Raw genomic sequence first — 26,947 nt, 5'->3', positions numbered from 1 at the left:
AATGGTGTATAAATAATTAAATTTTCTTTTCTAAACTTGTTTTTTAACATAAATAAAAAAGAAAAATACATGTCTTTAGCATTAAAAAAATTCCTTTCATTTTCTTTTTACTGTTTTTAGAGCAAATGTTCAGTGTTTCTGGACAAAATGAGACCAGTATCACTCTGCAGTGGAAGAAACTCAACAACAATGTTAGCTTTGTTCTCCAGTTTAATGGTACAGAGACAAACATCACTGCACCAGACGGAAATGGAACAGTAACGTACACAGTCTCATCTCTCACTGCTGGGACTAAATACACATTCACTCTCTTCTATGTGTTTGACAACATCAGATACAGTAGAGTACAACTTACAGCTGTTACTGGTAAGATGTCTCACTTGATTCATGTAACATTCCTGGTGCCTTTCCAAGTGTTTGTGTGATAATTAAACTGAAATCAGGGAAACTGTTAATTCCAAATGTACATCAGCTGTGATTTCCAAGCAGCAGACAAAGGTGTTGGATGTTTTTAAGTGTAACTTTCCCTTCAGATTGTGTCTTTAATTACTGTAAAGAAAAATATAAGTAGGGGAGAAAAGGGATAGTTGTAACAATTTTGACATTTCTTTCTTCATCTTCAAACTCTTTTAACCCAATGTGTTCAAACGGCTATGCAAACTAGCTTTAAGTGACTGCTAATAATTCGCTTGGAAATTGCCTGTGCAGCCCAAACAGAAAATGGACAGCTTGATCTCAAACATAAGGAATGACATGTTACAACTGACCCCATAGTCAGGGGCAGTTGTAACATGTCTTGGGGTGAGAACATTATAAAATAAGGAGCACGGTAATGACTTAAGATACTGAAAGCTTTTTATTCAAAACTTTTAAACAAAAATGTTGTGGTCCCACAGCATAGAAGTTAAAGATGCACTATGTAAATTTTCAACCAGTTTCTGGAGCTGTAGTTGCCCAGAAGTCATCCTGAGGCTGAGAAATAACTCTATAAAAATTTTTCCATCCTGGACATCGAATGTTTAGCTTCACACTCTAGCAAACTATTATAAACACACCGGACGTTTTTGAATGTGTGCCGGGGCTTATTCAGCAAAGAAACACAAGAATACATTATTGGAGGAAGAGAGGAATAGAAAGAGAGAAAGGAACAAAACAGGCACAACATATGTGTGTTTTCTGATTCCATGTCTTAATACAGTAAAAACAAACATAGAATACAACATGCAACAGGCTTTTGTTGCTGAAGAGAGCTCACAGTACAGATAGGATATAAGATGGATGCTGGATTAGCCGTTAATGGGGAGGCGCTTCACTAGGAGCATTGCAAAAGTTCTGTCTTTAAAGTATTTAAACTACACTAAAATCTTAATAACTAACATCGGTTTGGTCCACTTGAGTAGAAAGTAGTGTGAAGCGTGTTACAACTGTCCCTAAGTACATTATCCATGACCTAGCTTGTCATACAGCTAACAACTACAACATTAACACAAAAAACGTGCTTGAAACACAGTTAAACAAACACAGTCTCCCCTACTATTAAGACAGTAACTGTATGACACCAATAGTAAAATATTTTTTGCACACATCAGTGTGAATTTTTGTTTTTATACTGCAAAATGTAGAAACACAGATTACATTTAAAGACTCAGTTTTCCTTTTTAGAGCAAATCTTGCTCTTTTTTTGTGTAACTGTGGTCAGTTTATATTATTCTTTTTACATGGAGGCATCCAGTTCATTGAGTTTAGATCTCAGCAGTGTTACATTGTGTGAGAAGACATTCTTATATGTTCAAAGAAAAGGACAAAAAAGTTTTAGATGCTTCAGCAATTTTTGTTTTTATCTTAACGTATTTTTACTGTTTCCACTCAGGGCTTCTGTCATGAATATGTTCATCTTGGCTTTTTAATTAAACTTTTGATGGGTATTTGTGTGATTTAACCCTGCTCTCTTTTCTGCCTCAGCTCCTCTAAATGCTGCAAACTTCACATCATCAGGAAAAACTCAGACCAGTATCACTCTGCAGTGGAACAAAGATAACAACAACACCAACTTTGTTCTCAGTGTTAATGGCACAGAAACAAATATAAATCCACCAGTAGGACCAGTAACTTACACAGTCTCACCTCTCACTGCTGGAACTACATACACATTCACTCTCTTCTCTGTGTTTGAGAACATCAGAAGCAGTGGACTACAGCTTACTGGTAAGATGATTCTCTTGACTTCAAACTGTAGTAAAATATCTTAGGGTGGAAAAGATACAATTCATGAAATTATGTCAACATGTTTGGCAGTTAGAGGAAGTACAGATGTGTCTTGAAGATAAAAAAAAAATAGGAGAGTACTCTTACGCCAGAATTATACTGGTGGCGTTTGCATCAAGTTATGGCTGCGCCACGGTTTTGTTCCGACCTCCGTGGCGCTGGCGCTCCACACCTGAGCGCAGGATCCGCGAGATCACAAAATCACAGGACAGGTGGAGTATCTTGTGATTCTCCACTTCCAGGATAAACGTCTTTTCATCTACGATGACAAAAGAAAAAAAAAAAAAAACACTAAGACCCCATAACCAGTTAAACACGTAATGTTTTCATGGTTCAGCAGTTCAATTCTGCACGGGGGCTTTTATTTTGAAAAATTCCGGAAGCTTTTACACTTCTCCCATGTCTGATTTCTTGCCTGCCACTATCTGAACTGCGGAATTGATTCATTTTGGGTGCGTGAAACGTCAAAAATAGACTCGGCGCGTAAATTAAGCAGAGCGCCATGACAACGCGCTGCTGGGACACTTCTGATACGTTCTGCGGTGCACCCGGTACAAAACAAACTATTGACTAAAATGGCCACAAATAGCAGCGGAGGCCATGGCGCAGCCGTAACATGCCACACACACACTCATATAATTCAGCCTTTAGAGTCCAGATAGCAGAGATTATGGAAAAGAGGTGGCAGATGTCCAAAAATACAGAGAGAATTCTTGGACATCAAGGATGCAGAGGACCTGGGGCCTTATTAATTAAGCTTGTGTAAGAACAAAAACCGGCGTACGCCAAATATAGTCAACTTTGGGGATCTCTGAAAACCAAACTTGATGAGAAAATGTTCCTACCTCCATGCAAACTCTGTCCCAGGTGTACACACAGAATATGGGAAAACGGGAAACTGCGACACCAACGGTCCAGAATAAAATCAAGGAAATGATGTGAAATGTGAGACATTTTTGCATAATCCACTATTACCTTTCACACCACATGTTAGATATTAAAGCTGCAGAAATAAATAATGACGCACATTTGATAGTAATTAAGACCGCACATTCAGGGGGGAGGGGGGGAAACAGGATGTTCAGGAAAAATGGAAATGATATTAATAAGAACCTCAACCACTAAAATATGTTCTGTCATTGTGAAACAAATTTTACATGTTATAAAATACATTCAGCTAAATAAGGTGGACAGTCTGCTGCCAGCATGTCAGAAAGTCATTCCAGCAGAGCAGGACGCAGACTGGAGGCTGGAGGTCTAGAAATGATGTAAAGCTAATGAAACACACAAGAGGTGGACTTCCTTTTATTTATTTATTCTTACACAGTGTTTTTTTTTTTATTTTATTTTTTTTTTTGTTGTCCCAATTTCTGTCAAGACGTCTTTATTTCCCACAACTCCTTGTCTGGTTAATAGCAGTGATTGTGTCCCTCTGCTCCGCCCACCCAGATGGAGCACCCAGCAACTAGAAAGGAAAATTATTTAACACTAAATACACTGCTAGTGCTACCAATCTCAGATTTATCTGTACAGATTTATTTTATAAATTAAAATAAATTAATAAATTACCGGCATCATTACTGTCATTCAGCAGACGCTTTTCCCCAAAGCGATTCACCACTCTAGGAATCGAACTTCAGTCTCCCACAAGGGAGATGGATGCTCTACCAACTGAGATATTCAGCCGCATGCTTCGATACCTCTGGTGTGTTTTCCTTTCTGACAATGTGATGACAGCATCTGCCACTATTCTGCCTTTTTGACAAAAGTAATACCCATGCTGTGGCTGTAATGATCGTTTCGGGACGACCCGGAAATTCAGCCCACACACGGTGATGAGTGTAAACAGTTTATTTGATGCTGGAAGAGTTGAGGCAGGAAGGGAACAGGTTGACGGCAGGCACAGCAACCAGTTCCAGGAAGTGGGGCTAGGCAGAAGGTGGAGGTCGGTCCAGAAAGAGGTCAAATCCAGGTAGGCAGAAATCAGGAAAGTCCAGCAGGGATCAGGCAAAGGGGAGTCCGTGAGCGGCAGCAAGGTCGGCAACAGAGATCTAGAACAAGACAATGATTATCACGCGGTATTGTCGAAACCGCTGATGAATATTTACCCTATTGTCAATTCTTTGACCGACATTTCAGGCTCACGTCCTGTTGCTTCCTCTCTTGGATCTTTAACGACTAGTGAGACTCCAGTCGCGAAGTGATGGGCGAACCTTTCCACCTCGATTCTTTTGGCGCAGAAACAAGCAATTTTACCCCTTTAGAATTCCTGATTATTATCGTCTGCTCATGCGGAGATAGACCTGAGGAGTTATTCTGGTAGATAAGCCAACCTTTGGGTCTAGGAGTATGAAGCTACCGTACTGTCGTCCTAACAGGATCACTACCTGGTGTCGAAGTAATAACCTAGCGAATTCTTATGTCTCATCGGGCATTGGGGAATCTGGGGCTTACCTGCTCGTCGTGGTGCTCTCTCTTCCCTTCAGTGGGTGTAGAAAAATATAAGAGAAATGAGTTTGGTTGGGAAGTTAACCGAAGTTAACTATAACCCTTTTATTCAAGTTTTCTATTGTTGGTACAATACAGAGAAAAATAAAAAGAAAGAAAATATAACAAAATTCCCCTTTCGGGGTTTTCCCTTAGCTGTGGGTCAAAAGTAGAATATATGAAATAAGTACAGAATAAAAAGGTTTCTCACAAGGAGTGATTCCGCTCTCGTGGTCTAAGTCTTCTTCAACAATAAAATTCTCCCTTGGCAAGAGGGTAAAAATCTCCCCAGTAAAGGAGTAAAGATCTGCAAAATCTGCCAAAATCTCCGCAAAATCCGACTCTCTTCAAATTATCACTGGTACATATACACAACTCAAGACCATCCCACTTGGTATCTTCCCACTAGCAGAAAAACAACTCAAAACCAACCCACTCAGTATTTTTCCATTGACAGAAAAAGACATATGTGGCCATGTGTGTGCGTGTGGTGCACATTCATGTGAATGTGTATCTTGCAAGGTGGTCCCTCCTTCTGGGTTGCGTCAGAGCTGAAGGAAAAGAAGACACTTCGCTCTGCCCTGTTTATCTATTTGCCTTTCTGTGCTGACTCCCTTCCTCACCTGTTCTCACAGTTTCACACAAAGGCTGCTCTTTAATAATTTTTCTGAGTTACTGGGAAATTCTGCTATGCTTGGAGTGAGTAGATAAGGAATAACTCCCTTGCTTGGACACCCAGACCTGTTTCAAGGTCTCTTGCTATTTTCCCAGTAGTGTGAAACCCTGTCTTCTGTTTGTGTCCAGTTTGTGAATGCACTGTCTGTAAGCTGTAGAATAATAATAACAATAAAGCTGTAGTTCTATTAATTAAAAGCAAAACCTAATGAATGTCACTAGAATCTAAGGATAACATGTAAATGAGTAAATTAACAAGAATGTATAAAATGTGATTAAGTAATGCATAAAACATAGAAAAATATAACTGAGTATTGATCAGTCAGTCCATAGACTCAGTCTTTGATGTTGATTATTATCTCACATCATATGTGTCATAGCAGTCATAGATTCAAACTTTAATAAAACTTCTCTCCCTTCTAACACACTAAAAGCCAAAGTGGTGGTTTCCATGTGTGAGTTATCTGGAAAGATAAGGGCCTCTGCTTCTCCTGATTGTTGCCTTAGCAACGCTCTCCAGGCAGAGCAGTGTTCCCGTCACTCCCTGAAGAGCGTGGCCTTCACAGTATCTCACAGGAAAGTAATGACCATCTGGCAGGGAAGCAGACACTGAAGAGGGATTATAGGTGATGAACAGGTGAGGAGAGTGAGAGCTGATGAGACCCAGGTGGAGCAGATGAGCCTGATTGCATGAGTTGCAGGTGATGCATGCCAGCCCTCATGACTGTGCCCACCAATTAAACATTTTTATGTTTGTCAACGTGGTCAGGATCTCTGTCACACACCTCGAAAAATTCCACTTCTTCCTTTTGTTTCCCTCCCGAGTCTTCATGGGAATGATGTCATGAATATGTATCATAGGCGTCCACCTGACCATTTATAGCCATCATGTGAGCGTGGGAAGGGGTTGCCTCACATGCGCATCACGTTACAGTTGATTCTGATTTCTAAACGAAAACAGACATAGGAAGTGTGTGTGCAGCCTTTGATAAATCTTAAAGTTGAAGTGCGCAGCATTTCCTTTTTGTGCAGCAGACGCCACCTGTAGTTTGCTTTGCTTCATACAGTTTGATAAAAGACCCCTGGTCAGGATGTTCTTTTTTTTTAAATAACAAAGGGGGAGGGATCATTGATTAATTAGCGTAAGTAAGAGATAACCCATTAAAATAATGTTTAATACAGTAACTGACATTCATGGACTAATGAAAACAAGATAAAAAGAGGATGGAAACAAACACTAGGTTACCCTTAGAAACTACTAGTTACCAGTTAATCAAGTTACAGTAAACACTGTATATGTTATAACCTGTGTGGTAGTTAGTAGAGGGAGATAAATGAGTCCTCTGGCCTCCTCTCAGGTCTTTAAGACTGACCCGTAACTCAAAGGCCAATGCTAGGTGATCACACCTGAACATTCAGCTTTAGATATTGTTCTTAACATTTTCAGACTTGCTAACAATATCTTTTCTAATTCCTCATGTTGAATGAAATGAAGAGAAACTACCCCCCAGCTGTGTACAGCTAGGTTGTCCTTCTGGCCAGGATTGCATCACTTTTAATGGAATAGACCAATGTGTCGACCCCTGTCAGAACTACACCTCACTGAATGATGACTGGCGCTCAGTAAATAACACAGACCTTTCACATTGGTACGGGGACTATTCTATTAACTGGCAAGGCTGGTATCGGCTGTTTCTCAATCAAAACAGTGCTCAAATCCCAGAGAGATGTATTGAAGCACACCGATGTGGAACTTATCTTCCGATGTGGATAACAGGACCTCATCCCACACAGTCAGATGTTATAGTCAGTCGAACTGTGTGTAATAGCTGGTATGGTTCCTGCTGTTATTTCTCCTCACATACCATCCAGGTCAAACTCTGCTATGGATACTATGTCTACAAACTTCAGAGACCATCCTACTACTACATGGCATATTGTGCAGGTATTGTTTAACTTTCTATAGTTTGAATGGTTGGAAAATAATTTCATTTTCTTCTCGAAAAAGAAAAAGAAAAATACATTTTATATAGCATTAAAATTCCTTTCATTTTCTTTTTACTGTTTTTAGAGCAAATATTCCGACCAGCAGCACAAAATGAGACCAGTATCACTCTGCAGTGGAGTAAAGTCAACAACAATGGCAGCTTTGTTCTCCAGTTTAATGGTACAGAGACAAACATCACTGCACCAGATGGAGATGAACCAGTAACTTACACAGTCTCATCTCTCACTGCTGGGACTAAATACACATTCACTCTCTTCTATGTCTTTGAGAACATTAGAAGCAGTGGAGAACAACTTACAGCTTTTACTGGTAAGATAAAAACATTTTTTTTTAATTATTCATGCGCATAAAATGTGTATTTGTACCATAGTTTATGGAGTGATTTGTTCATTTTTTTACATCTATCTATCTATCTATCTATCTATCTATCTATCTATCTATGTATATATATATATATATATATATATATATATATATATATGTATGTATATAGTACTTTTCCTACCAACGGCAACACAAAGTGCTTTACATGATAAAAACAAATGTATGCATATGTAATAAACCAAGCTTTCACACACACAAAAAATAAGTAAACAAATACAAAATCTTTCTGACAAAAAGAGTCTGGTTGAGAAAAAGTGTATCAAAGTTTATTTAATAAAAATTACTTCCAGCAAGAAGAGTCTCACCTGACTTGTGTGAAGTCAGATGAAAAACAAAGAGTTTTTACATTTCTGTTGAAAGAATCCTCCCTTCCTCAAGACCTTGGATTAACACAATTCCCAGGACTGGCGCCAGAGCAACCTCACACGGTTGTGTCTCTATAAGAGCCAGTCGGTACTAAGGTTCTGAGGTAGGACCAGATAAAGGTCATTTTGCCCTCTTAGTGAACTTTTAACAGAGTCAGAACAGAAGGAGCAATGCATGAGTATTTCAAGTGAACAAACATATTGCAAAATATGAATTTTTTTTTTTTTTTTTTTACCCTGTCCTGTCCAGCATCCTAACATACAGAACGGTGGTCTGTGTGCCATATTTTGCTTGACAGATTTGCTCTACCAAGGGAGACATGTTATATACATGGCTGCCCTTGATATTTTTATTATTTTTATTGTAATCTTATTTTCTTAAGTCTTTATATGTCAGTGCCGAACCTGACAGGGAGATAGAGGAAGAGAGAGAAAAAAAAGGGAGAAAAGGACAGGATTAAAATGTGGAAATAACAGTTGTCTATGCTGCCCAGAACATATCACAAAAAAAAAAACAACAATATAAACTACCACAGTACTACATGATACCAAAAGAAAAATAGGATGATGATAATATAAAATATTACAATAGTCATCAAACGTACCTGCAGACAAACGTACCAACACACAAACATCAGCTACATCTCGTGAGAAGAGGATGGAGAGACGAGCATGTTTGTGAGCATGCACGTGTTAACATGCATGTGTGGCCATGCAACAAGGAGGAAATGTGTACCCGCAAGGGGGCCGCGATCACGCCGCACCCCGAAGCATCAGCGGGGGACGGGGGGAGCCCGAGACCCCAAAGGCCAAGCAGGTCCACAGAGCACCAAGCCCGGGACAGCCAAAGCAGACAGAGCAGCGGCCCACCCGGACCACAGCAGAGGGGCCCCCAGACCGGAACCCCCGGCGCGACGGGACAGGGGCACCGGGCAGCCCAGGGCGATGGCGAGCAGGCCCAGCGGGCCGCACGGAGGGCAGGCGCCCCACAGGCCCAAGGACCACCCATTCCCCCCAGCAGAGCCCCACCCAGGAACCCGACGGGGCCCGACCGCCCCAGGCAAAACCACTGTGGGCCACGCCAACCCAACACCAAGGCTAGGCACCCCAGGGACAAGAACATGTCTGCAGGTCCTCCCCCCCTCCCATAAAAAAAAAAAAAAAAAAACCCTCTTTACCCCAACCCTTACCCGTTCATCCTGGTGGGCCCCAGACCAGACCCTCTCCACATACACACACCCACACAACCACATACATTCTCCCTGAGGTCTCACCAGCCCCCCGATGCGGCACCGAGGGCAGCCTCCAGGGCAGACGGCGCCCAGTAGCACCCCGCACAGGACTCCAGGCAGGCACCGAACCTGAGTGCATCCCGGGACACGAGGGCGTAGGAAGACCCCTGCCCCCCTGCCCCCCAGCCTGAGTTGTGTGTGCATGAGTATGGGCTATTTATAATGCAATTAAAAGGTCTGGGGGCTGCCTCCCTTCAGCTTGGTGGGCCCTTCCTGGGCCTCGGTGGGGGTTGGTCGCCCTGGGCATGCCATCGGGGTCGGGCTGATCCGATGCCGGGCAGGTACCCTTGGGATTACAATGTCTCCGTTGGGTCTAAGGGAGGGGTAGGGGGAAGGGGGGCGGCGGGGGTCCTGGTGGGCAGTGGGGGGGATTAGGGCTCATGGGGGTGGAGTCTGCTCTCCTTCTCACTCTCTCCCCTCCCGCCAGGGGCTCCTTCGGGGTGGATGGGGGCGCTGTGCCTTGGACCCGACCAGGATACGTGTGTGCAACCTGGGGCTCTCTGGTCCCCTGGTGTGGTGGCGTGGGCTGCCGGGGGTGGGTGGGCGTCCGGGGCACTGATGCGTTGGGCTCTTGGCTGGGCCGGGCCTTTGCCCCTCTTCCCTCGGGTGGTCTTGGGGAGGCGGGGGCGCCTACAGCAGCCAGCTGAGGAGTTGGCTGCCTGGGACGGGGATCTCTCTCCCAGTTGTGCCCCTCCCCGAGCCCCTCTCCTCCCCCGCCACCCCACATCATACACACTACACATAGGGCACTGTGGGGCGGGTGGAGGCGGTGGGTTTGGCTGAGGGGTCCCCATTGCGGGATCCCCCGGTGGACCCCTGCGACTGCCCGCCCCACTAGATTTTAATCACAACCTAGACATCAATGTACATTTAGGGCCTCGGGGGGATGGGCACATGGGCTGTGGGTGGGCGGACAGGAGCCACCGAGGTGGCCCTTCCTCCATCCCCTCCCTTTGTGACCTCTCTCCCCCCGATTTTATTTACATGTTAGACACTACCACATTTAACAGTACTGCACTACACACATAACACGCAGAATATGAAATTTTAATACAGAAACAATCCATGAATAAATGTACATAAATATATAGTGAAAGAAATAATGATTGGTACCATTAATGAACTTTTAACAAAGTAAATATATAAAGCAATACGGCATAATAAGTAGAAATTCTACTACACAGATTTAGACACAGAGATCCACCACACACATGCACAAACAGAGCATGTGTGTTGGATTCAACACAAACATGACCTCCCTAATTTTTGTCTCTTAGAATAATATTAATATATATACATATATATATATATATATATATATATATATATATATATACAGTACAGATAGGATATAAGATGGATGCTGGATTAGCCGTTAATGGGAAGGTGCTTCACTAGGAACATTGCAAAAATTCTGTCTTTAAAGCATTTAAACTACACTAAAATTTTAAATATGTAAAGCAATACGGCATAATAAGTAGAAGTTCTACTACACAGATTTGGACACAGACATCCACCACACACATGCACAAACAGAGCAGTTAACTAACCCTACTATTAACCCATTAACTGCTGTTAACAGAAACTGTAATAAAATAAGGCATCCCTGAATTATTGAGTGCCAGAATCACAGGCTTTTCACAAGAAAGGAAAGAACCTGCTGCCAGAGTCAGTATTTGGCTGACCAGAGAAAAGCAATGCAGAGTGATGTTTTCATTTAAGACTGACAGCTTTTTCCTCTTCACACTTAAATTTGGTTAAAAAACAACCAGGTTTGCTACCAAACTTATCATTAAGACTTAAACTATTTCATCTATTTATCTGGGAGTGTTTTCTTTCTTCCCCTTGCCTTGAGCAGCTCAGCCAGCAGCCGACCACAAACTGTATCTCCAAGCCATGTCTTACATTTCCCTTGGAAAGCACTCTGTAGCTGTAGTACAGCCTTGACAGCAGGCTTGATCAGTATTAATTCTATTTTCTTCTATCGCAACATGAGCCAACATAGTGAGTTTTACAGATTTGGAAGCGACTTGGAGGAAAAGGCAGATCTGTGGATGAATCTCATTCATAGATCCCCACTTACTAAATAGGTAGTAGAAAGATCATACCAGATGCAATATTATGTACATAAGAAGTTTTTGCATGGCAAGAACTTAAAGTTGTACATTTTTCAAATAGGTGAGTTGTCAGGGAACCAGGAACTCCTGCAGTGGGATTATTTGTCAGCAGAGATTGTGCATGAGGAGAACCAATATATCAGTTTATTGGCATCTGATCTTTATTCAAATGATGTCAAATATCAACCTTAATTTATTCCAGTGACAATGAAATTTACAAGGCATAAACAGAAATTGACTTGCATTCCTTTTGTCTTTTTCTGTTTCAGCTCCTCCAAATGCTGCAAACCTCCGTTCTTTAATAAACAATGAGACCAGTGTCACTCTGCAGTGGAGTAAAGTCAACAACAACGTCAGCTTTGTTCTCCAGTTTAATGGTACAGAGACAAACATCACTGCACCAGATGGAGATGGACCAGTAACTTACACAGTCTCATCTCTCACTGCTGGGACTGAATACACATTCACTCTCTTCTCTGTGTTTGAGAACATCAGAAGCAGTGGAGTCAGCGTCACTGCAGCTACCGGTAAGATGTCTGCAGCTTGCTTATTTAAATGTGAGATTGCATCATCGTTTCCTTGTTCCTGCTTTTCTCAGCTAGAAATGTAAAACAGTATAAACCACAGTCATTTCCTGTTTTAATATCACTCAGTATAAGTTTAAGTTGGTAGGTTATCAAATAAATTATAGTTCAATATTAACAATGTCTTCTTTTCATGTCAACAAACACCATCTTGCCAAAAAAAAAAAAAAAACACTGTCTGACCTACAATAAAAGGATCCAGTAAGTAAATAAATTTGTTGCATTCATTGCCGAGCTTTATGTTTTTTCATTACATGTGCAATTAATAAAACATGTTTCATCATCCTGGTTTTAAATGGTACTTGATGTTTTTATGCATTTTATTAATTCCAATATGAATTATGTTTTAATAGAAATAATTATAAGAAGACATGACCTAATGCAAAACAGCTTTTAATTATTGCAACTTCCATGTTTCCATCATTTGATGTAACATTGTATATTTGTGTCAACAGATTTCGTTGTTGGATTAGAAATTGAATTAAATTCATTAACTGAACTGTCAGATTCAGATCTCCAGGATGCGCTGGCAGAGGTAAGACTTTCATTTCAGTTTATTTTAATTGTCTTCAGACTTTAACTTTCAGTGAAGATAATGTACATATGATTGTGGAAAAAACAAACAAAAAGAACACAAATAAACTAAGTGGCTTTCTTTTTTTCTTTCTTTCTTTTTTTTTTTAAATCCAGCTCTTTAATCTATATGGGATACTGCCACAGATTTCCATGAAGGTCCTGTCTGTGAAGCCAGGAGATGAGTGAAGCAGAACCTTTGTTTCATGTGTTTCCCTGAAAAGAGCAGAACTTGATGATGGGAATATTTTTAATGTCATACTTATACAAAATTATTCTTTTAACTTTATGTATCTGTAACAGTGAAATCATTATTAGATTAAATATCATTTGTAAAATACAAATTTGTTAAGACTGGGTTAAGCTTTCTTTAGTGCATTGCAATTATTATGTTGTAATTTTTTGTTTGAAATAAATCATCTGAGAGTGCTGAAATTAATTCATCTACCTTTTCCTTGTTGGTAAAGCCTACATGTATGATAAAAATATATAGAAAGAAATACCAGACAAAACAAATGCAATACTTCACCTGAGCCAGACTTTACTCCTCCCACCTTCAAACAACATGCAAGATGAGTCTCAGAGGGAGGGGTAACAGCTGAATGGGAGGACTTTGGCTACTTTTTCTTCTAAATAAAAATGCTGTTATTACAGAATGCATGGCTTTAAAATAATTACAATGAGATGAAAATGTCTCATTTCAACAGAGTCAATTGGGTATTATTGGCCACAAAGATGATCAGAGTGTCTGACAAGAAAAATACTAATGCAGTCATGTCAGTTTGTTTATTATATCTGACATATCCAAGACTCTCATCACACCCAAAGCACCCAAAAGGTTTTTTGTAATAAATAATGATTGGATGTTTGCAAGTTTGAAGTTATTTAAGTAATTTATGAAAAAATCAGGAAATGATATTGATGTAAGATGATTTAATGACAAGTTTTTTTCTACATGTATTTTTCCCACTGAGGTGCTCAACATGTGTTAAATGTATCAACAGAGTATGAAAAACATGTAGTTAAATACACTAGATTTAAAAAAAAGAAAGAAAAACGAGTTTTTACTACAACCTGCCAACAGCCAACTAAACAAAACAGCTGAGAAAAATATTCAAAAATGCCCACAAGGGTGAACCATATCTGCACATGTTGCATTGTTTTCCAAAGTAACAACTTAGCACTGAAGTTTTTTTTTTCCTTTTCTTTCTCTTTTTAACAAAGTGGAAGGATAATTTATTAATTAGCTTGTTCAGGTGTAACAATATAGAATTTAATTTCACCAAAGACAGATGACCACAAGGTCTAAAAGAAGTTTGGTTTATTTCAAGGCAAAGGCAAAAATAAAATACTAAATTAAAAAATTTTGGCGTGTAAGAGATAACCCATTGAAAATGATGTTTACTGACCTTCACTGACTACTGAAAACAAGAGAAAGGAGAAGCAAACAATAGTGTAGCCCAGTGGAACTGAGCTTCCTGATTTAAGATTTTTCTCCTTTCTGCAGAATTTATTTTTGTATATTTCATTATCATTATTTTCTGTTTTGCAAAGCCGTTTTCTTTATTTATTATTCATATGTCTGTCAAGTATATTTTTCAGTTCTTTTATGTTATTGGTTAAAACTATGGGAACTCGCATCTGATTGGATGTGGGAAGTAGATCCCTTCCCCTTACATGGATGAGGCTGCAGCAGATGGAGTGAGGTTGAGTAAGATGACCAGGAATCATTAAGTTTTTTGTATTTTTGTTTATGACTTTTTGACTTGACACTTTTTAGTTTAGGATAAAATAAGATATAATAAGATATTTCTTACTAGTCTAATTATGCATAAATGTCAAAGGAAATATTTACAAAGGACTTTGAATGGGAAAATGAATCAAACATTGTCAAATGCAGAATACGATGTTCAAACCAAATGCTCACTTTAAGGCCAATGTAATGTGTCAGAATGAATGAAATGTATGCAAGAAGTGAAACAAAAGTTAAACGGTGGTGTTAATTAAACTAATGTTTAAGAAAACTGGAAGAGGATCTCTGAGTCCTAAAAAGAAAAGAGGAAAACGGAATCTCATCCGTTTAAAGCTGGAAGTTTAACTAAAGCCTGGTACACGTAACGATTTTTTTAATTTTGTGAGATTTTTTATCTGGTCGAGACCTCACACGTGAAGATAAAACAATCAGTTTTGATCGTACTGTGTGTGGTGTGCTCTGATAATGTAATCACAGAACAACACACACATGATGATGCTGTCCAGCAACTCATCTACAATCTAGTCCTCCGAGCCGGACAAACGTTTAAACGTAGAAGAAGAACCATAGCAACAACCGGCAAAAAACGAAGAAGAAGAAACATAGCAACAATCGAAAAAAAAACAACACACAGCATGGAAGGGGATATGTAGGACGAGGGAATGATGGTGCTCTTGGGACTATTGCTAACAAAAAAGCCAGAACTGAAAAAAATACCAGATTGGAGACGGTGTGAACACAGACTTTATTTACTTCCTTGCTCCCCAGCCAGCTCGCTCTCTGATTGGCTATACTCCGTGCCACGTCACCACCCATGCAGTCACAATGCATGAATCTTCGGCGTTCTTCAGAAATCGGCACTGAAATATTTAACATGTTCAATGTTCCCAATTGTCGGCTACGACCCAGTTCGGAGCAGATTATCGGGACAAATCGGCTCGTAACACACCACAGACCAAATGATAATTGGTAGAGCTCCTCAAACAATTTGGATTGTCTCCACAGATGTATGCTCTTATGGTTCATCCTGCTGAACCATGAAATCCCTACATGAAATAAGATAAAATAGATGTGCAGTCCATTAGAATTTGTTTTTTTACAGTATGCATGTTTTAAATTTTTATCTTTTTTCTACATAGTTTTCCAGTATATATATTGCTGTTTTATATCTTTTACATATTTTTATCTTTGTTGTTTTTAGTTATGTTTTTTCTTTCTTATGGCTGTTGTGACAAAACAATTTACCAAACTGGATTAATAAAATGCATAACATAATGTCTATTTGTATATCTTTCCCCACATAGTCCATAAAACTCAATAGATTTGTTGACATTTTTACAGTTAGAGCAGAATTTTGTGTAAAAATATCTTATCTTACTTTTTTTTAAAATTTCCTCTTGAAAAAAATTTATGTAAACATGTAAAAATCTGTGTTATATTAACATATTGTGTATGTTTTTACAAATTTATTTTTGTTTTCTCATTATAACCAGTTTCTGTACATGATAAATTAGGTACTTTGCAGCTCATTGATGGGTATTTTTCTATCATAAAATAAGACACAAAGAACTCAGGTTGAGGTCAGCAACATTGCGATGGGGAGAGACAGAGAGTATCTGATGTCAACTCCGAAGTCTCAAGCCCCCGCGCAGTCTTTTTATTAAGCAGATTATGTAAATCACATGAATCAGTAGCGCAAGCAAGTCAGAAAGTAAAAACACAACAACCTTATTGTAACCTTTATCGTGCAGAGCAGTTGCAGCCACATCCTGTTTTCTACAGGACAGGCAAGACTGCGAGTCACTACACAAGTTTAAAAAAGGAACTTTAAGATGTCAACACTTCTGCTTGCTTTAACACTCATATTCACTGCAAGTAAAAATGCCCCACAGACACAGTGGCAAGTGCAACTTATAATATGATCTCCTAGGGAATTGTTTCTTGTATCTGGATTTTATCTATTGGTACATATGTGGAAAATAATGGAAGGTCAGTAGAATTAATGTCTGGAGATTTTGGAAGGTATTATTATTTTACATATATCTGTCAGGGGGAATCCAGAGAGGAGCCGGACACAAGTGCAGGTAAGAATTCAGAGTGTTTTATGATCAAATATCAAGTGTTAATAGTCTCTAAGCACAATAATGACTGGTACGAGTCAAGAGTAGAATAATGAATACTACACAATGTAGCAGTCTGTGCAGGGAGTATATAAAGGCAGATGACCAGGTGCAGACTGATGATGATGATGATGATGATGATGATAGAAGGCAGGTGTGTCCAAGATAGCTGGAGCAGAGGGTTTCTGGGTAATGTAGTGCTGTAACTGGTGATCAGTACTTGGGAGATGCGGCACGAGGAGGGAGCAGGCATAACAACATCAGGACAACACTGTTGTTCTTTTGAATTTGGATGTAAAACTGTAACAGTCACAAATGAAAACATTTTCACAAATAAAACCAATCTAACATCTGGAACGCACTTCCTCCGCAATACCGACTCTCTCCTCACCTTCATCTCCAAACTCAAAACTCATCTTTTCAGAACAGCAGACTGTCTGTAACATTATTTTCAATCACATCCTCACCACTCTGCCTTTTATGTTTAGGTTTTTAGATTGTGTTGTATATGTGTGCCTTTCCTGTACTCGTAATGTTTTATTTGTTTGTACAGCGTCCTTGGGTGCCCTGAAAGGCGCTTTAAATAAAATGTATTATTATTATTATTATTATTATTATTATTATTATTATTATTATTATTATTATTAAACATCCACCCTGGTTGCATTTGAGTGACAAATAATATTTATGTAAACCCCAGTTCTCCTCTCATCCCACCAACAATCCTGCCATATTTACAACATAGTCCAGTCAACCTGTGGGCAAAAAAGGGGTTTGTTGTATTGTCTTCCTGTAAAAGGACCGATGTGTCCTGACTGCACACTGAGATTCATTATGCACAGTCCTGGTGCTGTCCTGCAGTGTCCCAGAGCTAAGAAATTGCACCTCACAACTATTTTTTTCTAGCCTGAAGCATCTTGTGATGGATGTATTTTAACTTTATGGTCCCGTGTTACACACCAGCAAATGGAAATCAACACAATAACATTTTTGAACACACACCGTGGCTTATTAATCAAAGAAACTCAAAAAGGACATTATCAGATGGAGTGAGGAAAGCTAGTGATTCTCCTTACTTGCTGGAGAGCTCAGATAAGTGACAGGATGCATGAATTAGCCTCTGTATGGAGGTGCCAAAGTACAAAATTTTGCCAGAGTTTAGTAGTGACGCATAAAGCCCCCAAAGTAGTCATAGTCTGTAGATGTAATGTTACACAAAATTAGGACATAAGTTAGGATACAATTATATCATTAGCAAACATTTTTTAAATGTACAAATAAAAACAATTTGTTTTAGGAGCAAACTTCAGTGTTGCCTCCTCTCAAACTCACTGTTACGACCCATGGCGATCTAGGGGGATCTGGGTCGCTAACAAAACAAAGCCAAACAGGTTTAAAATATAATAACAATAATATTTATTACAAAACCCAGGTTCAGGGGTAAAGTAACAATAAAACAGTCAACAAAACAACAGAATAAACTAAAGGTCTATTACGGTTTACCAGTTAAATGATATTACAGAATAAACTAAAGGTGCCCGTATCTCACGGTGTAAAGGTTACCAAACGGTTATAAAAAGGAAACTTAACCAAGATCGCTACTACCAAAGGTAAACCAAAAGCGACTCACAAAAGGTGAGCGTCCATCTAAGTCAAACACAAAGGAAACTTAGCAACACAAAAAGGTGTGAGCTTCTCCGCTCGTTATCACCTGTAAACACTCTGTTCACAGTCCCAAGTACTAACCCAAAGGGCATAGAAACCACTACTAAGCACACACAAAGACCAACGTCTAAACCACCAAAATCCCAGCCTGGCACACTGTGAGCCTGGAAGAACACAGCTGCCTCGATTGCTGTATTCCCCTCCCACACTAACATGCTTTGCTTTTAAAACTCTTTCTAGTACAATTCATCATACTTTAAATGTTTCTGTAGACCAAATATGCTCTTTAATTTGTTTCTTAACAATACGAGCTAATGGCTCCATCCAGGGGCGATTCTAGGACCAGAGGTTTAGGGGTGCTGAGCACCCAGACAGCTGCCTGGCCAGGAAGAGAAATATCACTGTTTTATATATTTTAACACAATTTCATTTCCACATTTGTGAAAGAAAAGCAAAACACTTTTTGGTAAAGTCTAACTAAACCATCAAATCTGATATAGGCTATTTAAATGCTGAGCCACAGCGAAAGAGGAATGGATTGGAATAATGAAAGAAACATAATGTAACTCTAATTTCAGGGGGAAGAAAACTCATTTTGATACAATAGCTCTTCAACTTAAACATATACATACACAACCGTATGTATGTTTCTGGAGTAAACCAGCACTTCATTAGGGACTACCAAAGATATCAAAAATGGACCTTGGGTTTATTTTTTTGGACTTTTACTTGAACTGTACAACATGTAAAAAACACATTAACAGAAACAGACTTTTGCTTTAATCTACAAAATAACTACAACAACAATAATAATAATAGTAATAATAATAAGAATAATACAATTATAAGAGAGGCAACCCTGCCTATCAAATGTCACGGATTCCAGCATCTTGAAAATAAAGATTGGAGCTTGTGTTTAATCCTGACTGAAGTAAACATTCTCCTTACAGACAAACAGTCCCTCTCACTCCAAAAGGGGGGATCTGACTGGTAAAACCCCAGGACTCAGATTTATGAATTCGTTTCCAGTTCCACAGGTCAACAAAGGTCAACCCTCCAACCTGGACTGGGGGAGTACTTTGTTAAGTTATATCAAAGATCTGAGGCCTGTACTGCAAACTTCTAACTAACTTCAGGGTTAACTCTGGGTTTTCTGGACTACAACGCTGGTTCAATTCTTACCAAGCTGTATCACCGCAGCAACAGATGCTGAACGGCTAACCTGCTCCAGAGCAGGTTAAGTTCTGGATAAGAGATCAACGAGTATAAAATCTGACAAATCGAAAAATGACCTGCCCATTTTTAGAAGATCCCGTTGATGTTGGTGCACGGATAGTGAGAGGAGAGAAAGAGTCTTTAGGGACAGATCCAACCCACTGGACTTTCCTGATGACATTCCACCACACAGATAGCTTTATTCTAATCTAATGGTTGTGTGGACACCATTAGAGAACTAAATTAATTAATTTAATAAATTAATTAATTCAAGCTAGAAATCAATCAGTTATCAATCAATCAGTCTCAGGACTCTAATAACATGAATTCTTATGTCGAAGGGACCCATAACATGGTTCAAAGGAGAAGTTCACAATAACCAGACCAGCTTAGGATAAATATGAAATATTTATTACTAAACTAATCATGCATAAATGAAAAGGAAATATTTACAAAGGACTTCGCATGGAGAAATGAATCAAACATGGTAAAATGCAGAATATGGAGTTCAAACCAGAATCTTATTTCAGTGTGTCAGAATGAATGAAATGTATGCAAGAAATGAACAAAAGTTAATTAACCTTAGTGTTAATTAAACTAAGGTTCAGGACTGAAAAAGATCTCTAAATCCTAAAAGGAAAAAGGGAAAACTGAATCTCATCTGTTTAAAGCTGGAAGCTTAACTAAGATGTAGAACTACTAAGGTCGCTGTCAGACAACCAACGATTCTTGAGCAGAAAAGCAGAGAATTGATCCGAGCAGGACTCGTCCGGTTCTGTTTGCATCGAGCCGACTTACGACCGTTGTGGTGACTCTGATGGCAAGTGAGGAAGTTGGTGCAGGTGGTTTGGATCCCGAGCGACTTCCAGAAGGCCAGAAGATGCGTCACGTGGTGGTCCGAAGGTTTGGATCAGGCAGCTCTGCGGATGCGGCCTCTCCCGCGGCTCGGCTGGTGGTATCGATGATGGACAGTGAATGACTTGCGGTGATATGGCAAAGATGAAAATGTCCAGCTTTAGGTCAGTCCAAAAAAAGAAACTCTGTAGGATCTATTTAGGATCTATATTAAAAGTCCAAAAGATAAAAACTCAAGAAAAGCGAAGTATTAGCTGGAAAAAGGAATGAATTACGGAGTCCAAAAAGAGCCAAAAATTGTCAATCATGCATCTGGTATGCAGGCACAAACTTTAGTATCGGTAGTGATGTTCTTCACATCACTGCAAACTTAATTCTCTGGCAGCATCTCTCTCTTTCTCTCTGGCGTTCAGACCAAGTGTCCTAACTCTGGAAGAGAGCCATGTCTGGAGAGGATGGGTTGACTTGGAGAGAGCCTCCAAGAGCAGAGAACTTGAGGTCAACTTAAGGAAGAGAGCAACGGAGGAAGAGACGACTAAACTCTTTGTTCTGAGTTTAAAAGTGTTAGCTGATTATTTTGTAAAGAGTTATCAAATTAAACATTTTGTGAATAGATCTATATATCCAAGTTATTAAAGCCTTAAATGAGACATCATTAAAATCCATCAGTGAATCATCGAAAAGACAATACAATAGTAAAAAGGTTATATCTCACACAAACACAGTAATAAAGTTTCAGGTCACCACTTAAGCAAGCTTGTTGATTAAACCTTGTACACAATGATAATGATTATATGCATGTGCATGGTATCAAGCTGAAACATATATATATATATATATATATATATATATATATATATATATATATATATATATATATATATATATATGTATCTATTTAAATGAACATTTTAGACTAGTAAAATATAATTTACTCTTCATGCAAAAGTCTTGTCTTTCTCTGTGCTGGGACACAGAGAAACATTAAGACACTTTATTACCCTCTGGGATGTTAAGATAAACGTTTCTTGGTGTGTCCAGGTGTTCTGTTTCCAGTTAAGACTGCCTGAAAAAGGGGTTTTCGTTTATCAGTGGAAGGAAAACACAAGTTAAGAAGAGACAGTTTCAAAGTGGACATCTTGCATGAAGAGTTGCATCTGGGATCCTTTGGTTGTTAACTAAAAAGCAAATTTATGTTGCAGAAGATTAAAGTTCAGAAATTTCCCAGGTCTCGTAAATAACTTAATGAAGTCCTTTCCAGTCCATGTTGGGGAGAGTCGACCTTTGTTGACCTGTGGAGCTGGAAACCAAGTCATAAATTTGAGTCAGACCCCCACTTTGGGAGTGAGACCGTTAGTCTGTAAAGGGGAGGAAATCCTCAAATATGTTTAATTTAGTCACAATTACACAAAAGTTCCAATCTTTATTTTGAAGACGCTGGAATCCGCTACACAGGAATGTCCAACTCTGGTCTTCAAGGACCACACCTGACTCAAACGAATGACTAATTGGGCAAAACTTGACAAGATTTTGGATCAATTTAATTTGAATAAGGAGTGTTGGAGCAGAGGAGTGAATGGCTAAGCCAAGGTATTATTCCTCTTTTTGATAAAGAACTCACTTATGCTGTCATTTTCCAATCCAGCACTTTGAAATTAGTGACACAATTTTGTTTTTATTTTATTATTTATCTTTTATACAAGAAGAAATTGCTGCAGTTGATGCTCACACAAGCTAAATCTAACCTCCAACACAATGTCAGGATTCATTAAATAAAATAACTTTATTACAAATATCTGTTAAGTGAAATTTTGAGTGAAAGTGAATCTTGTTTACATAAAATACTTTTCTGTTCTTATTTTTGATTTTCCCATAGCCCTGAATGCAGCACCTGCTTGAAGTGCCTTCTAGTCTGTACAAGTGCAGCGACTTGCCTCTTACAAGCATAACAGCAAAGTGTGTGTTTTGTTTGTGTGCAAGTATGTGAGCAATTTAACAATCACACCCACAGTGGCAATTCAGTTCTATCTTTGTTTTGTTTACATTTTAATTAATCTGTTGATCTTTGAGGAAGCTCAGTATGTTGGCAGAATGGATCTTTATCTGTTTTCAGGATATTTGTAAAATACACAATGAAAAGTACTTTAAAGAGACTTCTGAAAACTCATGAGTATTTATTGATGATGTGTCTCTAAAAATGTGGGGTATGCATTCCCAAATTTACTGTGACATCATGTAAAGAAAAAAAGAAACCTTTACTCTGAACACCTCTTGCTGAAATTAGATTTATCTACATCACCACATGAATTTAGAGACCCCTATGTTTATTTCTCATAGTGGAAACCTGGTAAGTAATACAGACAAACATGCAGATTGTTAAAATCAGCTTCAACTTGTGCCCATTTTAAAGATGAAATTACATGTTTTTAAGTTTACAAATCTTCAGTCATTAAAAACCCTTCTACATGGACATGATGAAGCTACAGTATGAGCTACTTTGCTTAGATTTGCGAAGTATTTTTCTCTTTAATGTGTAATTAATTAATCTCTGGTCTAAGGGATATCTGAGTCGAACCTACAGACATCTAAAGTTTTAACAATAAATCCTCATGACAGCTTCATCTGTCTACCAGGTAACTTGATAGAAGAATGTGGTTTATCCAGGAAATCTTTAGCCAGTTTTAGGAGCCAAAATATGCTTTTGTTTAAAGGTTATACAACACCTCCTTATAAACCACTGCTTTGCTGGAATTAATGTGGTGCTATGTAGTCCCCATTCTAACCATAAGGGACAGTAGAGCAAAATAACACATATAAGTTGTGTGTTTGGTATCAGTGTTTAATCTGATTTATTTATTTAATCTTTATAAGTATTGTACAGTTTAGGATAGATAAACTGATTAACGAATGGTCTAGTTTTGTTCAGTTGGAAATAGTCCCTTGTGTGTAAAGTTTCTAGGATATCTATAAATGTAATAAGTATTATCAATAATAGATCATCTAGAGTCTTAAATATAAAGGCACTTGTTTGACCAAGTAAGCATGAACAGAAGCTTAAAATTCTCATTGTAACAGGCCCAAGTTTGGGTCGTGATCCTTAAATCTTCCTGCTTGTGCCCTCTTTCCTCTCTCTACTATCAAAGGAATGCCAGGAGAGATTAAAAATATTTAAAAACATCCTGACATTCACTTTAAAATTCCTCCAAACAGTTAAGAAAATGTAGATTTTTAGAGACTGCAATCAAAGTATTTATTGCTACTGATTGGCTGACGGGTTTTAAGTTAATCACAGAACATCATGTTTAGATGTGGATGAGAAGTAATCTACATTCTGATGAAGACCAATGAAACTATGTAACCCTTTTTTGTATACACAATTTAAACACCACAACACATGTTTAAATAGCAATATTTAGTAATATGCATTGAGGTAAGTCAGTTCTGTACAGTTTGGTACATTAGAACAAGGAAACAACTTACTAGGGAAAAAAAGTTATGTAAGAAACTACCAGGGAAAGTCCCCCAACATTTCTAAACAACTTTCTTATCATCATAGCAACTAGGTGTGTAGATGTGTGTAGGTGTGTATGGCTTTAAAATACCTGGGGAAGAAAGGCAAGAATGCTTTGTGGCTAAGTAGTACCTTAGGTCAACTGCTCTGTTTAACTAAAGCACAACTGACTTCTTTCACTTGTCTCCCAAACCATTTGTCTTCCACGTCCATAATGTGGAAATTACTTTCCTCAAACGAGTGTATTGACTGCTGAGTTTCAACCTGATGTGCTTGTGAAGTGGTTGTTTAGTTGCCCTGTATAAAGGTCAGTTTGTGTATGGATATTTCAGAATCAGTTTCTCTCTGAGGATGTTTTGGGTTAGATGTTGTTGTGTTTGAAGAAGATCCTAATAAGTCTCCCACACACATAAAAGAAATGTTTCAGCCTGTTCCTCTTTGTTCTCTGTATGCTGTGGTGTTTTTTAACATTATTTGACCAAACTAACAAAGGCCTAGTTTTGATATCTACAGTGTTATTTGAGGGAACATTCTCAGCCAGACGATGCAGAGTTCTGATGATGATGATAGCCAGTTTGTTTTCCAGTCAGTAGTACAAGACTAAGAGCCGGCGTTAGTCTGCGTACATGTCTGGTGTATCTCAATGTTAAGACTTCTGTCCTCCTTAATCTGCACATTACAGTTTTAAAATGCAGTTTCATTTTATTGTTTTCTTCCTCCTTCATTTACTGGAATTGTTGTCCACATTGTTGACAGGTTTATTAAAGATCTCTACTCCTCCAGTTTGGATTGTGGCCCAGGTGTTGTCCACATACAGTATGAGTGTCTTCAGAGTGAGACCTGACTTTCGTCCACTGGCAATTTTTTCACCACTCATCCATTGAAACATATGAACAAAACACCGTTGACCAGGTATATAAACAAGTTGCAGGTAAAAACAAACCTTAGTGACCCACAAGAAGCTGAGTCAGCAACACACATTAAACTACAATAACTTTCAAACCATGAATGTCCCAATAACAGTCCATTAAAGTCCATCAAACTACAGAAACCTTTCAAATTAAATATACAACCTCTTCAAGAACAAAGAAGAGTATTGCAGTTACCTTCAATTCAAGCACTCAGGAAGTGTCACATATAAAAGTAGAAAGCCCAGTGTGCAGCAATACAAGTTAGTCTTAACCCAGTAGACATTAACAGTTTCTAATACATCTATTTGGCTTTCAGTGATTTGGAAATGGTTCTAAGTTGATTATTCCTACCTTTGTCTATTGTTGGTTGATATTTTTAATTCTGATTAATAACAGAAATCTATTAAACGTTTACAAGAACAAATAAGCATTAAAGGTGAATTGATAACTTTAAGCAGGTTGAATGTAAAGTATAACTCTGTCTCATGAAACTCTTTGTTACAAATGCACTGTGTGTCCTCCAGTTAAAACAGGTTGGGACACATAATTGGGACACATAATTATTTCCTTGTACCAGTCACACAGAGACAAACGGTGTCTCTTAACTATTTGATTCTGTTGATACTTCCCGATTCCTGAGATGCACTTTTTTTGGCATTGACAAATAAATTTTAACTACACCCATCAGTAGTTATTTTCAGCATGTGAGCAACTGAACAGCAACAACAACAAAATAATGTATGACTGAATAACACATATGTTTTAATGCATTCTGTTGATAAAGTGAAGCTCATCAGAAACAACCTTAAAATGTGACCATCATTGTTTTTACTCTTTTATCTGTTTCTACATATTATTTAGCTCCTTTTTTTAAACCTTTTTTTAATCAATCATTTTCTGTTTTCCATACAAGTTGTTTATCTTTTTCTGGAATTTTATACATGCCTGACTTTGCAGAATAATAATCGTACATGCGCGTGTATGTTTATTAGTTAACAGCACAGTTGTTGAAAAATGTTCCCCACATGTTTCAGAGATTGTTTAAATATATTAGCAGATCCTTAAATCTTAAATGTTCATCGGGCAGAAATACAGTACGTTCATTCACGTTCACCCAAAATATGAGCAAGTTCATGAATGATCACTCAATGGTCGGGTTCAGGCACAACACTGAAATTCTTGATGGTAAAAAGTATTTGTATCGGTGAAGGGTTAATTTAAAGTTTATCTGTAAATTTAGAAAAACTTTAAATCATAAATGACAAATAGCATCAATCACTTTGTGGTAAATCAAAGTAAAACTGGTTGGAGCATCTCTTTAAACCATCTGTCACAGCCATGCAGAGAAAAACATTGAGTCTGATGAAAATTTTTCTTGTACTTCCAGATTCCTAAGTTGCTGTGTTCAGTGTATAATAATAAGTCTTGACTACGCCCTTTAATAGTTTCACAGCAGCTGAGCAATAACAAATGCAAAAACAAGTTTAGTATAAAAGCACACGTTGGCTGATACTCAGAGGTTGTTGGAAGTGCTGTGTGTTCCAGGAGGTAAGTGGGATCTAAACAGAAACTGCCACACTTTGCAAGAATTAGTATTGTGTATTTGCATGTTGGTACATATCCACATAAATGTGATTTTAATGAGTTTATAGGTAAGTTCGATAACTTTCATTTTCAATTGAATTAACATGATGCATCTTTTCAAAGGTTTAACTAATGGATCTCAAGCTGATCATCTTTGTACTCTTCTGCAGTGAACTTATAGCTTCCACTGGTAAGATGATTCCCTTGACTTAAAATTATCTCAATACATTCATCAGTTAGAGGAATTACTGATGTGTCTTGAATATGAGAAAGTTATAGGAGAGGACTCTTAGAGTCTAGATACAAAGATTATGGAGAAGAGGTGGCAGATGGCTAAAAATATATCAAGGACATGGAGTATGGAGGACAGAAATTCAATTTTAAAAAAAATAGTGAAAAACAAACATGGCTTGAAATTTAAATGCCAATATATTACACAATATTTAAAAATATACTTTTCATTAAAAAACCTATTAAACATTACGTAAATTTATATTTCTTTTGTCTTTTTCAACAGTTTTGATTTAACTCCGTGTTAATACACCTAATTAGTTCCATCACTTAGTGTAGGTGGACGACTGTG

General features: G+C 38.3%; 1 protein-coding gene across 1 annotated transcript in view; it reads left to right on the top strand.

The window, feature by feature from the left end:
• Positions 1–26,947, top strand: part of LOC121639644 — a 59,108-nt gene that overhangs the window by 18,764 nt on the left and 13,397 nt on the right. The window contains exons 8-9 of the mRNA XM_041985026.1: positions 121–366; positions 1,963–2,205. Of these exons, the coding sequence (XP_041840960.1) occupies positions 121–366; positions 1,963–2,205 (489 nt within the window). The remainder of the gene's footprint in view (positions 1–120; positions 367–1,962; positions 2,206–26,947) is intronic.

The sequence above is a fragment of the Melanotaenia boesemani genome, chromosome 5 (assembly GCF_017639745.1).
Source record: "Melanotaenia boesemani isolate fMelBoe1 chromosome 5, fMelBoe1.pri, whole genome shotgun sequence".
Taxonomy (NCBI): domain Eukaryota; kingdom Metazoa; phylum Chordata; class Actinopteri; order Atheriniformes; family Melanotaeniidae; genus Melanotaenia; species Melanotaenia boesemani.
The sequence above is the reverse complement of the archived record's forward strand: the minus strand, read 5'-3'. Positions and strand labels throughout refer to the sequence as shown.